Source organism: Gymnogyps californianus, chromosome 3, assembly GCF_018139145.2.
Source record: "Gymnogyps californianus isolate 813 chromosome 3, ASM1813914v2, whole genome shotgun sequence".
Taxonomy (NCBI): domain Eukaryota; kingdom Metazoa; phylum Chordata; class Aves; order Accipitriformes; family Cathartidae; genus Gymnogyps; species Gymnogyps californianus.
The window spans coordinates 124,394,631-124,407,665 of NC_059473.1; the positions used below are offsets into that span (position 1 = coordinate 124,394,631).

At 55.3% G+C, this 13,035-nt stretch overlaps 1 protein-coding gene across 1 annotated transcript; it reads left to right on the forward strand.

The window, feature by feature from the left end:
• Positions 1-1,916: 1,916 nt before the first annotated feature.
• On the forward strand, positions 1,917-12,306 carry CTSB (cathepsin B). The gene is made up of 10 exons (XM_050893721.1): positions 1,917-2,006; positions 7,225-7,376; positions 7,944-8,029; positions 8,434-8,548; positions 8,795-8,913; positions 9,606-9,691; positions 10,399-10,545; positions 11,195-11,311; positions 11,863-11,991; positions 12,085-12,306. Exons 2-10 carry the CDS (start codon positions 7,251-7,253, stop codon positions 12,180-12,182), a joined length of 1,023 nt encoding a protein of 340 aa, XP_050749678.1. The 5' UTR covers positions 1,917-2,006; positions 7,225-7,250; the 3' UTR covers positions 12,183-12,306.
• The last annotated feature ends 729 nt before the right edge of the window (positions 12,307-13,035 follow it).

The window sequence follows — 13,035 nt, forward strand, 5'->3', positions numbered from 1 at the left end:
CTTTAAAATGTGAATGTGACCAAAAAATGATTGGATTTAAATAGCAGCGGGGGGGGGGGGGGGGGTATAATCACTGATTTTCTAGAGCAAATATATAACAAAACTTCCAAAAAGTAGAATGCAAATCCTAAACCTTATGGAAAAATATGTATACAAAGCACAATGCTTGTAAAAACCCAACAGAGAGAGGGATCTTACCAACTGCCAAGGGATGCATTTGCTGCCTTGCAGAAATGCTCTCAGGTGGCTGGAGATCTTGGAGCAGCCTTGCCCAGGCACCACAGACGAAGCTGGGAAGAAATCAGGATCAATCATCTGCTTTTATTCCATCCTGTTTGGCATCCGCTTGCGTCCTGCCATAAAGCCTGAGCTCCTATAAGGCACCTAAAGCTTCCTGAAAGTCTAGAGAAGCCGGTCAGTAGCATTGCATCCCTCTGGCCTTTGCAGGCCAGCCCTTCTGCTCCATCTGGGCAGCACCATGGACCATCCCTGCTGTTCTCCATTCCTGCTAAGGAGGCCTCAGGGTTCCCCTTTTCAATGCCTGAAATAAGTCCCAGGTGATTCCCTTTGCCAAGCTTTCATTTTCCCCGCTGGCTGCTGGATGTCAGTAGGCTTTTGGTCACTGATTAGAGTTATTATTTTCTATTCCAGGCCAAACGGTGTGTCCATTTCTGAGGATGGCGGGGAATATATTTTATCCCCGCCTTCTCCCAGAGCGGGGTGAGAAAGGAAAAAAAAGGATAGTCTTTCCTAGTAAAGAGAAGCTTTAGCATCATTGTGGTTTAGAACAGGGCCTGAAACTGGCTCTTAAGATGACCTTTCATGTGCCCTTCTGAAAATCAGCCAAAATGAGGGAAAAAAAAAGTCACTTAACACAGTAACAACACAATAACACAGTAAAAACTTGCTGGACTTCCAGATGAAAACTTCAAAGGACACTGGCAGGCTGGAACTGGGATGGGCAGGGGATGGAGATAGGATGCAGGAGAGAAGCAGGCGGGATGGAGGCTGGTTGGAGGTGGGAAGCAGGCAGGATGGAGGTGGGATGGAGACAGGATGGCGGTGGGATGCAAGCAGGTTGGAGGAGGCAAGTTAGGTGGGATGGAGGCAGGCTGCGGGCAGGCTGGAGGAGGGAAGCAGGAGGGATGGAGACAGGCTGGAGGAAGGAAGCCGGCAGGCTGCGGGTGGGATTGAGGAGGGATGGAGGTGGAACGCGGGTGGGATTGAGGAGGGATGGAAGCAGGCAGGCTGCAGGAGGAGGGTGGCAGGCGGGATGGAGGCTGGTTGGAGGTGGGAAGCAGGCAGGAGGAGGTGGGACGGAGACAGGATGGTGGTGGGATGCAAGCAGGTTGGAGGAGGCAAGTTAGGTGGGATGGAGGCAGGCTGCGGGCAGGCTGGAGGAGGGAAGCAGGAGGGATGGGGACAGGCTGGAGGAAGGAAGCCGGCAGGCTGCGGGTGGGACTGAGGAGGGATGGCGGTGGAACGCGGGTGGGATTGAGGAGGGATGGCGGTGGAACGCGGGTGGGACTGAGGAGGGATGGAGGTGGAACGCGGGTGGGATTGAGGAGGGATGGCGGTGGAACGCGGGTGGGATTGAGGAGGGATGGCGGTGGAACGCGGGTGGGATTGAGGAGGGATGGAGGTGGAACGCGGGTGGGACTGAGGAGGGATGGCGGTGGAACGCGGGTGGGACTGAGGAGGGATGGCGGTGGAACGCGGGTGGGATTGAGGAGGGATGGAAGCCGGCAGGCTGCAGGAGGAGGGCGGCAGGCGGGATGGAGGCGGGGAGCAGGCAGGATGCAGTCACGCCGGGGGCGGGCCGGGGCCGGGATGACTCAGCCGCCGGGAGCTGCCCCTTCCGCGGCCGCCGAGGGAGCGCGGGGCCGGCCGGGGCCGTGCGGGGCCGTGCGGGGCGGTGAGTCCCGGCGGGGGGCCGGGCCGGGCCGGGCCGAGCCGGGCATAAGGAGCGGAGCGGGGCGCGGGTGCGGGCGCTGGAGCGAGGGCAGGTAAGGGGAAGGGATGCTGCGCTGGACGGCCCGCCTTGGGGCAGGGGGACACGCGTGGGGTGGGGATGAGGCATCTCCTTCCACTGGCGCCGTGGGGCGGCTCCGTGGGGAGCAGCGGGGCCGGGCAGGAAGCCCTGTGCCCGCAGGGGGGGGGGACCCCAGCCCTGGTGCTGCGAAACACCCCCTTGGGGCAGCAGCAGCAGCAGCGTCTCCCACGTTTTCCAGCTGCAATTGGGGGTTATTTTTGGCGGTGGCGGGTCCAGGAGGGATGCTCTGCGGCTCTGAGGTGAGGTTTGTTGCCGGGAAAATGCCATTAACCCTCAGTGCGTCTCAAAACCAGCAAATCTTCCTGTAAGTGGAGGGGAGGAGAGATGAAACCTTGTTTTTGCAATGAAGATGGAAAAAAAAAAAAAAACCCAGCCCTGCTCGTCAGCTGACTCTAAGGAGGTCGGTTTGGCACCCGGTGAAGTGCTTCTGGGAACATCCCGTGATGCACGGCCGAGCTTGGGTCTGGCACCAGGACCATGGCTTGGAGACGGCGCTGGAGAAAAGCTCCCTCGCATCTATATCTGTCGTCCATATATCGCACTCTCAGGGTTGCGCTGCGGGCGTGATACAGCAAAGATCGTTTCCTTCTTGTATTTAGCTCCAGGTTGCAAGGTTGAGGGTGCGGATGAGGGCAAGGCATTTCAGTAGCGCAGGGTGTCTGCTACAGCAGCTGAGGTCTTGTGCAAGACTCTGGTTTATGGATTGGTCTGCAAGAAGAAGAGAAAAAAAAAAAAATCAGTGCAGCTCCATTTGGGAGGAGTCTTGCACTTTCTGTGAATGTAAGCTGTAGAGGCAAGCGCTGCAACTTGTCTCAAGATGTATTTATTTTGTCAGATTTCTAATCTGCACTAATGATTTGGCTTTCCTGGAAAGGAATGGGTGTGGGGAAGAGTGCCTCGTGCCCCCCCCCCCCCCTTTTTTTTTTGAAAAGACAAAAAAAATCAAGCTTTGATAATAGCTGTAATGAAGTCACCAGGCCATGAGTTTGGTGCGTGCCTATGGGGCCACCAAGCTAACCTGGCGGCGTAGCAAGCTAAGCTGGATTGCTTTGTTTATAGGCTTGCTTTATTGTGGCTCAGAGTCAGGCACAAATACTGGCAGCTAGAACAAAGGACAAAGCTCGGGTAAAGGGCTGCTTGCTGGAGGAGGACACATGACTTGGGCTTTGCTGAGTACCTCTCACCCTGGAGGGGTGGGGGTGTTGTAGCTGTGAGGGTGGGACAGCTTTTATCTTCCTCAAACTCTCCGAAAAGGGTGTGTGGGTGTGTGGATGCCTCCGTCTGTGCCTGGAGGGGTTTGGCCCAGACAGCAGAGGAACGGAGAGGTGCTTCAGGGCTGTGACTTATCTCATGGCCTGACCAGCCTAAACTGAGTCATGTGAGCTTTGAATAGCCTGGTTTGGGTGTTTTTCTTTTTTTGACCGGGCAGAGAAATGCCCAGTTAAATAGGACTTGTGGGCTTTGGTTTCTGGGCGACGTGGAGAAGACCTCCGTGGTGGGACTCTGCAGCGGTGAACTGCAGAGGGATTTGCTGTCGCGGGCGCCGCGCATCTCCCTTGGGTGCTGGAGGAGGCCGTGGGACCCTGCTGATGGCTGGCATAATGCGGTCCAAATAGTTGGAGCTCTGTCCCTGAGAAAGCAGGCAGGGAACTGCCTCTGGCTCCAAGATCTCCTGATCAGGAGGGATGGAGAAGGCACCTGGGTGATGTCACCTCCTTCCCTCCTCCCTGCCTGCGCCGTTGCAGGCAGCAGCTGGCAGCGTAGCGGGACTGCGGGTGGGTGGTGCAGCACCAGCCGCAGCCATCTCGCTTCCCTCGCATGCTGCAGCTGCTCTGAGCAGCTCGTGTTGGAGGGCCTTCAGCCTCAGTGCTTCCTCCTCGCTGGCTGGGGGGGGGGGGGGGCTCAAGGGTTGCACTTAGGTGGCCCAAATTTCCTCTTTTTAAGCAACCCGCGGGCTGAATTGTGAGAGTTCTGCCCAGGGTCAGGTGTGCTGGTGAGTAGCAGCTTTCGGGAGTTATTTCTTGCTCAGCCTTCAAGAAATTGCATTACCAGATACTTTGGATCCCTAAGCAGGGGGCAGGGGACTTGTTCTCAGCTGCCAGGTCCGCAGCCCAAGAGGAGGTAGAGCAGCTTGGGGGGCTCTCTGCAAGCCCCAAACATCCTCCTGCCGTCTGGAGAGTTTGCTAGGGTGAAGCTGCCGTGTCTTAAGAAGTCCAAGAGCCAAGCTTTGCTTCTATTTTCAAGCTAATAAGCTGTGGCGGGATGTGACCTGTGAAGACAGCCTTTGCCAGGGTTATCCTGAAGCTGCGAGGCACCTCCAGAGACCTGGGAGGTGCAGAGGGAAGGGAATCTCCTGGGGTTGCTGGAGAAACTCCTCTGGCCTGCTTCGCCGTGCGGAAAAAGAGCAGATATCTGTCGGGTGCAGCAGCTGTTAGGCAAGTTTCGTTTTGGTGCTGCTCTTTTGGTGGTGGTCAGAACAGCCGTGGGGCTTTAGGGGGAGGGAGGCGTGTGTGGAGGAGATAGCGGTGGTGGGGGAAGCACGCAGGCGATAACGCTGCCAGGGGAAGCGTCTTGCTGCACCCTGTGTGTGGGGAAAGGGGGGGTGATGGTGGAAACCAGCAGCCTTTTCGTACTTGCTGCGTTGCCGCTGGGGTCGGCGTGCCTCCGGCGGCACGTGACTTGCCGTCGGTGGAAATTCGTCCTGCGAGTCCCGTGCCTGTGCTCTCTATATATAGGTTTGCTGTACACAGGGCGCTTGCTAAAGCCGTGGGAGGGCAGGGAGGAAGAAATTGCACGAGATCAAGGATTTCCCCTTCTTTCTCCACCCACGTCTTGGGATACTCTGTGCCATCCAGCTGAGAGTATCAGCTCCCCCCCCCCCCCCAAGATTTCATGCCCATAGGAGACTTGGCAAGAGGCTTGTTTGCTGAAACAACCGACTGGCTCCCAGTTATTTGGGTTGCGCTGGGCAAAGTCTTGCTGCTTCTGCTGGGTTTGCTGGCCGTCGGCCATGTCGCGGGGCGGATGCAATGCAGCAGAGCTTAAAAGACGAATGCCTGTCGGAGGGGAAACTGCCTGCTATCTTTTTTCAGTTTGGTCTCGGGTTGCCTGGAGCTCGCAGTCTGCAGCCGGTGTGGTCTGGTAACCTGAGGATGTGAGGCCTCCCATGTCCATCCATCAAGAGCTCGGTGCAAGCAGGCGTATCGATGCAGGAGGCTTTGCAGGGCGGGCTTCAGCGTGCCAGCAAATTTACAAGCATCCTGCTGAAAACAAAAGTGTATCGGGTGGCTTCCAGCCTCAAAAATGCCTCGCTGCTGTGCTGCAGAAAATACAAAGTTGACTGCAGGAAGTACAGAGGTTTTTGGGTTTGGTTTGGTTTTTTGTTGTTCTTTTTTTTAAAGATTTTTCATTAGAAAAGGTGCTTCAGCTCAGGCCAGTCACCTATAGGCTTCCTATGGCCATGTTGAAGGGGCACAAGGCAAAAACCACACTAGCCTTAGAAATGTATATTTGTTTCTCTGGGCATAACCTCCTTCCTGCTGTGTAAGCAGGGGAGCACGGCGGGGACACCGTCAGTGCCAGCGAGTCCCTTGTCTGGGAGAAACCTCTAAGCAAGCAAAGATGCATGAAACCCCTTCAGAGAGGTGAGATTTAGGGGTAGGAGGACCCATGTGCTGCTGAAACTCAACTAGCTTTTTGGGCTGAGCATCCTGCTGAAAGCATGGAGAGTGGGAAGAAAAATAAATAAGTGGTGGAAGGAGGAGGGGGAAAGAAAAAAAAAAAAGCCCCTTTCTACAGTTAGCTGCAGCTGCCTGGGTTTGTCGCTGGCAGAAAGTAGGACACTCCTGCTGGTTTTTCTTCCCTGGAAAGGCTAAACTTGGCTGCGAGTGGGTGGAGGCAGCCTGCATGGAAATGCGTGTGCGTCTCCCCATCCCCTGCCCCTGCTCAGCAAGCTCTGCTTGCCGCCGGGCTGGAGAGCTGCTGGCAAGAGCTGCGTGTCCGGCTGCTCGGGCGTATTTGCCCAGAAGGGTTTAAGCCCAGGCTTGCAAAGGTGATTACATGTTCAGCTCGCTGAGATGAGTAGGAATTAAAGCCTAAATATCTCTGCTGTTCAGGCTGCTGTGGAGTATCTGAGGTCTTGGGTTGCTCACCAGGTTTGGTGCTCGTCGGGGTGGATGTGGGGTTGGTGGAAGGGGAGCTGGGAGGTTTTGGAGGAGGAGGGTGCCCTGGTGTGTTTGCAGAGGTCGAGCAGTTCGTGGCCTGGCTGTGTGTCTGAGTCAGGCGTGAGGACGCGGAGCAAGCGGTGGCTGCTGGCATTGGGGGTTAAACTGGAGTTGGGCAATTTAATGTGAATAAAAAGGCAGGAGAGCAGAGAAACCACTGAGCCCTGGAGCATCTTTGGGCTGGGTGATGCTTGTGCTCCTGCACGGGAGGCTGTGGGCCACTCTTGCCGTGCTCCTGGACTTTCCCTGCGTCTCTGTTCCCCAAACTGGGACTTTCCTGGTGCCCTGCGCCAAGGGATGCGGCTTCACAGCCTCCCTCGTGAAAAGCCCCGGTGGGAGGGGAGCACAGGCAGCAGCCACAGGCAGCTCCGGTGCATGCGGACCCCCCCCTGCATGGGCAGGGGGTCACTACCCCAGGGCTGTGACCACGATCAGGGTCCCCAGGGCAATGGGCTGGCCAAAATGAGGCCGTAAAGGCCAAAAATGTGATTTGGAGTGATATCTTCAAAGGGAAGAGCACTGCACTAGGGCAGGGGCTAGCAAGTCCCCGGGGCTGCAGCCCTCCCTGCAGCTTGCCGTGGAGGTGGGGCGTCACTTATTCCTTCTCCTAGTCCTTATTTTCCATTTTTGTGGAAGTAAACACAGCTTTTAATACCCTCCAAATCCCTTGGATCTGCTTCAAAAGATATTTTCCTGCTGCTACTAATCCTGCAGTGGTCAACAAACAGGGTTGCCTTGTCTGATTTCTTCTGAGCTGCGGGAGAGGGGTTATTAGTCTGCTCCTGCGTCTCTCCTGACCTTTGGGGTAAATCGGGATTGGGAGGGACTTCGTGCAGCCACGTGTTTTATCCTCCCATGTGTTGCTGCGACGGTCCTTCTGCCAAGTCCTTGCTCGTGGTCGGAGTCCGCCTTGGGAAGGTTTCCAATGATACCCAAATCTGGCTGCAGGTAGTGTGTCCCGTTCTGTCGCCAAGATGTGGCTGTCCGTGTCCATCCTGTGTGTCCTGGTGGCCTTCGCCAATGCTCGCAGCATTCCTTACTACCCTCCTCTCTCCAGTGACTTGGTCAACCACATAAACAAGCTCAACACCACCTGGAAGGTGAGTACCGGGTTGGGTTTTGTTTTGTTTTGGGATTTTTTTTTTTGATGCATTGCTCAACAATCTCTTTGTGGGACTCAATAGCTGAGCTTTGGGAGTCTCACCGTGGTGGTTGCATCAAACCAGCCTTGGTCCCAGTTGACTTCTCCAGTGAGTTGATGCTGTCAGGAATTCCTGAGGTGACAGTAACTGTGGAGCTTCTCCTCTTTGGAGCAGAGCACTGATGAATTTGTAGAGTAGGAGCAATGCTAAGAGGAGGAAGCTCTGTGGGAGGCTGGAAACAAGCAGCAAGTGTCAAGCTGTATTGGTGACCTGGCCAAACCCTCCTCGGCCAGGCTGCTGTGGCCAAAGCCTAGAGTTGGACCTTAGCTTACTGGTCATGATGCACTGATCCTGGAAGGGGCTGTGTTCTGCGTCTATAGGTAGTTTGGCTCTCGGCCCCTGGGTTTTATAGCAAGTGTCAGACACTGGTTGGGTTTGAGGGAGATCTGGAGCATGAGGCTGGTCTCAGCAATGCACTTGGTGGCTGTGAAGAGTCATCTCCCATTTCTCTGTGTCTCTTCCCAGGCAGGGCACAACTTCCACAACACTGACATGAGCTATGTGAAGAAGCTCTGCGGCACCTTCTTGGGTGGGCCCAAGCTCCCTGAGAGGTGAGTGCCGGGAGAAGACGAGGGCCCTGTAAAAGCTTGTGTGGATGCTCCTGGTGTGTCTGGAGTGGGTGAGGGTCTCTCCTGGCAGACTGCGAGTGGGGTTCCCCTGGGTGCGGCTTGGTGGACATCTTGCATGGAATTAAGCAGAGAAGCATGCGTGGGGGGAACATCCATCCTCTGTCCGGCCAGATACTTGACCAATCGTGTAATTTGTACTCCTTGAAACTCAAAACACTGGAGGAGCTGCTGACCCGGTCTGAGGACTTCAGAAGTATTTATTCTCCTTCAGTAAGCAAACAACAAGAGTCCTCCAGGTCACCTTCAGAGGAGGCTGGAGAGTCCTGTGCACCCAGTCCTGTTACACTGGTGTTCCTGTAACAGGACTTCACTCTTCTCACTTGCAGGGTAGATTTTGCTGCAGATATGGAGCTGCCTGATAACTTTGACTCGCGGACGCAGTGGCCTAACTGTCCTACCATCAATGAGATAAGAGACCAGGGCTCTTGTGGCTCTTGCTGGGTAAGAGCATGGGTGGTTTAAGGTCATGTCGATACAGAGTTTGCTGGACAAAAAAACCATGCTGTTGAGTTTGCTACTGAACTGCATAAATGGGGGGACACGCGGGATCCTGCAGCGTCTGAGCTTCTCGGTGGGCTTCTCCCAGCCAGGCTCATGCTTGCTGCACTCATTGCCACAAGGTTGTCTGGTTTCTCTCCCATGGCCAGCTCTAACGGTCTTCCCTTGGGTTTTTGGGGCTGCCCGCAGGCTTTTGGTGCCGTAGAAGCGATTTCAGACAGAATCTGCGTTCACACGAACGCCAAGGTGAGCGTGGAGGTCTCGGCGGAGGACTTGCTGTCGTGCTGCGGCTTCGAGTGCGGCATGGGGTGAGCTGCTCTTGGTTCTTGTGCACTTAAAAGGTGGGTGGGAGGAGCAGGGACACAATCCGATGATGCTGATCGTTTCAGCCCTGTCTTCCTAGCCTTCCTAATGAGCAGGAAGCCCCACCAGTGGTTTGTGCTGTAGGTGCTGGAGTTAGGTGGGAACATAAAGGTGACTGCATGGACTGAAAGTCCCTCTGGGCCACGTCCTGCCCCCAGCAGTAGTGGATGATGATGGCTGGTGGAGGGAGGGCACGCACATAAGTGTGCTTTCCCATACAGAGTTGGCAGCTGCCTAAGCCAAAGGAAGGATCTTTTAATAGCCCCAGAGCCTTGGTTTTCAGGCCCAAGCCTTTTTGCCTGTGGCTTTTGCCGTTGTTGAGAGCAGAGCGGGGAGTTGGGTCTCCAAGTTGTGTGGCTTCTGCTGTTCCTGGCGGCAGAGGCTGACCAGGGACCTGGGTAAGGAGGCACCGCTGCTTTGGGATTTGGAGGCATGGGTGGTCTTAGCTCCTTCTTGCCCTGAGACTTTGGTGTCTCGAGGCCTAGAAATCCTGGGGAAGGCAGGGACAGACTTAAAAAGGTTCAGCGTGCTGAAAGCTTCCCTTCAGCCATCCCAAGCTGGCTCCATTTGCCCTGCCTCCCCCAAAAGGGGATGGCTCTGAGCAGGCTGGAGCTGGAACTGCTGCCTCTTTCTGCAGGTGCAATGGTGGTTACCCCTCTGGCGCGTGGAGGTACTGGACAGAGAGGGGCCTCGTGTCTGGGGGTCTCTACGATTCCCATGTGGGTAAGTCCTGGCAGATACCCTTGTGAAAGCAAAGAGGAGCATCTCTGCTCGGTTAGAGGTTCATGTCCTTGAGGGTGCTTCTCTTCTGGTCTGCATCCTTGTGGCTGCTCCCTCCTTCAGGTCTGGGCTCAAACACCTCTGCTGTCCCAGCTGGCTGCTCCTGTCCTCATGGCTCCTTCTGGGCACCCCTTTGGGACAAGGGTCCCCGAGCAGCACCTAGTGGCAGGAGACCCATCCAGGAAGGGAGCACGGTAGCCGGACTTAACCCCACAAGGCTCCTGCTTCCGTAGCAGGAATGAATCAGGCTGTGAATTTGTTGTTGTTGCTGGTTTTGGACCAGCTCAGTACACTTTGGATGAGGGCAGGAGTCTTCCTGACGTGTTTCCTCTCAAAAAGTAACTTCTAGACTGGAAACCTCTGCCTCCTCCTAGCATGGCTGTGAGTTGGTTTGTGTTTCCATCTTTTCCATCACCACCTCGCTCTTGACAAGGTGGGAAGCAGGTCCAGAGGGGAAACCCATTGCTGATGCAGGGATTGCTCATCTGGCAGCGGCAGACCTACTCTTGCTTGCACCCCACTGATCTGTGGGGTTTCTAGGTCAGAAAGGTCATACCCTTTCTCGGGGCATCTGGTGCCTTCTCCAGCATGGCCGTTGGGGACAGGGGTGCTTGGGGACAGCCAGTTCATGCCGCCTCTGTCCTCAACAGGCTGCCGTCCCTACTCCATCCCACCCTGCGAGCACCACGTCAACGGCTCCCGGCCGCCGTGCACCGGGGAAGGGGGGGAAACCCCCAGGTGCAGCCGGCACTGCGAACCCGGTTACTCGCCCTCGTACAAGGAGGACAAGCACTACGGTAAGGGAGGTGGCCTTGGCCGCTGCTGGATGCACCGCAGCTCCAGAGCTGTACCTAGCGGTAGCTCGGTGGGGTTGGACCTCTTTCTAAGCTGTTTTATGGAGGCTGTTTTCTGCGCCCTCAGTTTGGGTGGTCCTGGAGCAAGCCTGGCAGATGCACAGTTTGTATTTGCTGAGACTCAACTGAGATTGGGGGAACTGATCTGGGTCCTCGTGGTGCACATGCCTGGGTTGAAGAGCATGGTGGTGAGCCCTGGGGGAGTCTGGTGTCAAAGCCACCTCCTTCCTACTCCTTGATGGTAGCCAGCACTATACCTGTAGGAGAGTCTGGCTGTTTCTTGGAGATTTGTCTTAGCCTCGAGTAATTTGGTTTGTTTTGGAAAAGTTCCCTTCTCACTGAAATTGCCTGGAATAGGTCTTTGGGTACAGAACAGGACTCAGGTTAAATCATTCCCTCTGGAAGAGGGATGGTTGGAGCCTACTTTCCCTGCCTGGCTGTGTCAGTGCCTCTGGAGCAGCTGGGTTTGAATTTAACCTTTAAGTGGAGAAGGCTTCTTGCACCGGCACGCCAAGCAGTCACTGTCCAGCTGTCCCAAGACCTGTGTGGCCTGACAATGCCATACTAATGGTGGGACTTTTTTTCTCCCTAGGCATCACATCCTATGGTGTCCCTCACAGTGAGAAGGAAATCATGGCTGAGATCTACAAGAACGGCCCGGTGGAAGGAGCCTTTATTGTCTATGAGGACTTCCTGATGTACAAGTCTGGTGAGCATCAACACCAAGGCTGTAGGGAGCCCTGTTCCCTACTTCATCCATAGGTTCTATCTTTTGTGGCCCTTGTCCCTCTACTCAAGTCTGAAAGGAGATCTCAAGTTCACACTTGAGTATCTGGTGTTGCAAGAACATGGGCAGATAGCATCTCCTGTATCCACTGGTTTACAGCAAGGGGAATAGGTGCCAGGGACTCGCTCAGGGAGGAAGCCCCAGTGGGGAGCCCCCAGAATTGCAGCTGAGAACAACAGCTAGGATTTTAGGTAAAATCCTGGCAGATGGCTCTCCTGGTGTGTTCTGAACTGCTTGGGATGTGCTGCCTTTGGGCCCCTTGCTGAATGTCTCTGGGTGTCCTGCGTGCTGAGCTGACACTTAGCATCAGTCTTTCCTCCAGACTCTACGCTAAGCTCCAGATTTGCATTTAACCAAAAAAACCTTCTCAGCTGGTCTCTGGGCTTTGATATCGAACGTCTCGCAAGCTGGCAGCCGTCTGAAGCGGGGGGGAGACGCGGCGCCCGTTGACGTGTTGGCGTGTTGCCTTGCAGGGGTCTACCAGCACGTGTCCGGCGAGCAGGTTGGAGGGCACGCGATCCGGATCCTGGGCTGGGGGGTGGACAACGGCACTCCGTACTGGCTGGCCGCTAACTCCTGGAACACCGACTGGGGGGACAACGGTGAGGTACCCCTAGATGCTGCCGGAGGGAACCCTTTCCCTGTTCTCCTTGGCACGATGGGGAGGTTGACTTTTGCTCTTGGTGTGCTTCCAGGCTTCTTCAAAATCCTCCGAGGAGAGGACCACTGCGGCATCGAGTCCGAGATCGTGGCCGGCATCCCCAGCACGGAGCAGTACTGGAAGAGGGTGTAACCCTCTTGATCAAACCACAAATAATCCTGAGTCCCCCATGCTTTTAACTGATAGCGGGTTGGGTGCAGAACCCCCCCTTCTAAGAGACTATAGTTGAGGTTACTTTATTAAAGCTTTTTATCTTTTTTTTTTTTTTTTTTTTTTTTTTAATTGTATGATGGAGCTGGAGGTGGAACTGCTCTCTGCAAGCCCTCTGCTCCTGGTGGGTCACAGCTATGGGGCATTCCCTGCTCAAAGGACTGCTGGAGGGCTCGTTGGCCTCTTGAGCCATGGTATTTGGTTAGCCTGGACCCCTTCCAGCCCAGTCTGTTACTGGGTGGGTAGGACGCAGTAGCTTTGTGCTGGGACTAGGGACTTGGTGGGGCAGCGGAGATGGAACCTGCTGGGAAGCCATGGCTAGGGGTGATTTGTGCACCCCTGCCTGGGTTGGTCTGACTGTTAGCACCCAAAACAAGCAGGGTGTGTTAGCGTGTGCCTTGAATTGGCTAAACTTAGACTTATTAATGACGAAATACTGACAAACTTGATGTGGGGCTGGCTCTGGCCGGAGCTGCGTTAAGGCCCCTTCCTGCCTGCAGCAAGTCCTTTGCGCATCGCTTGCTCTGCTCCATCCATTCGGCTGCTTTTTAAACCACTTGTTCCTCAGCTGTTTATTTGCTTTTTTTTTTTTCCCTGCTGTAGGCTGGGGTTATTGATCCTAGGGAAGGGCCTGGCTGGAGCTCCATGAGCCTTTGATCAAATGTCCTGCAAGCATCTAGGAGCACACTGGAAAGAGCAAACCACTTTGCATCCGTGGCTGGGCAGCTCGGTGCATGCAGCGGGTCATGCCTTGGCAAGGGTGCCGCATCCGAAA

Excerpts from the sequence above, each read along its gene's own strand:
- CTSB (XM_050893721.1), top strand. The coding sequence starts at position 7,251 with ATGTGGCTGTCCGTGTCCATCCTGTGTGTCCTGGTGGCCTTCGCCAAT. Across the intron at positions 7,377-7,943 it reads AGCTCAACACCACCTGGAAG|GCAGGGCACAACTTCCACAA; the intron begins GTGAGTACCGGG and ends GTCTCTTCCCAG. Across the intron at positions 11,312-11,862 it reads CTTCCTGATGTACAAGTCTG|GGGTCTACCAGCACGTGTCC; the intron begins GTGAGCATCAAC and ends GTTGCCTTGCAG.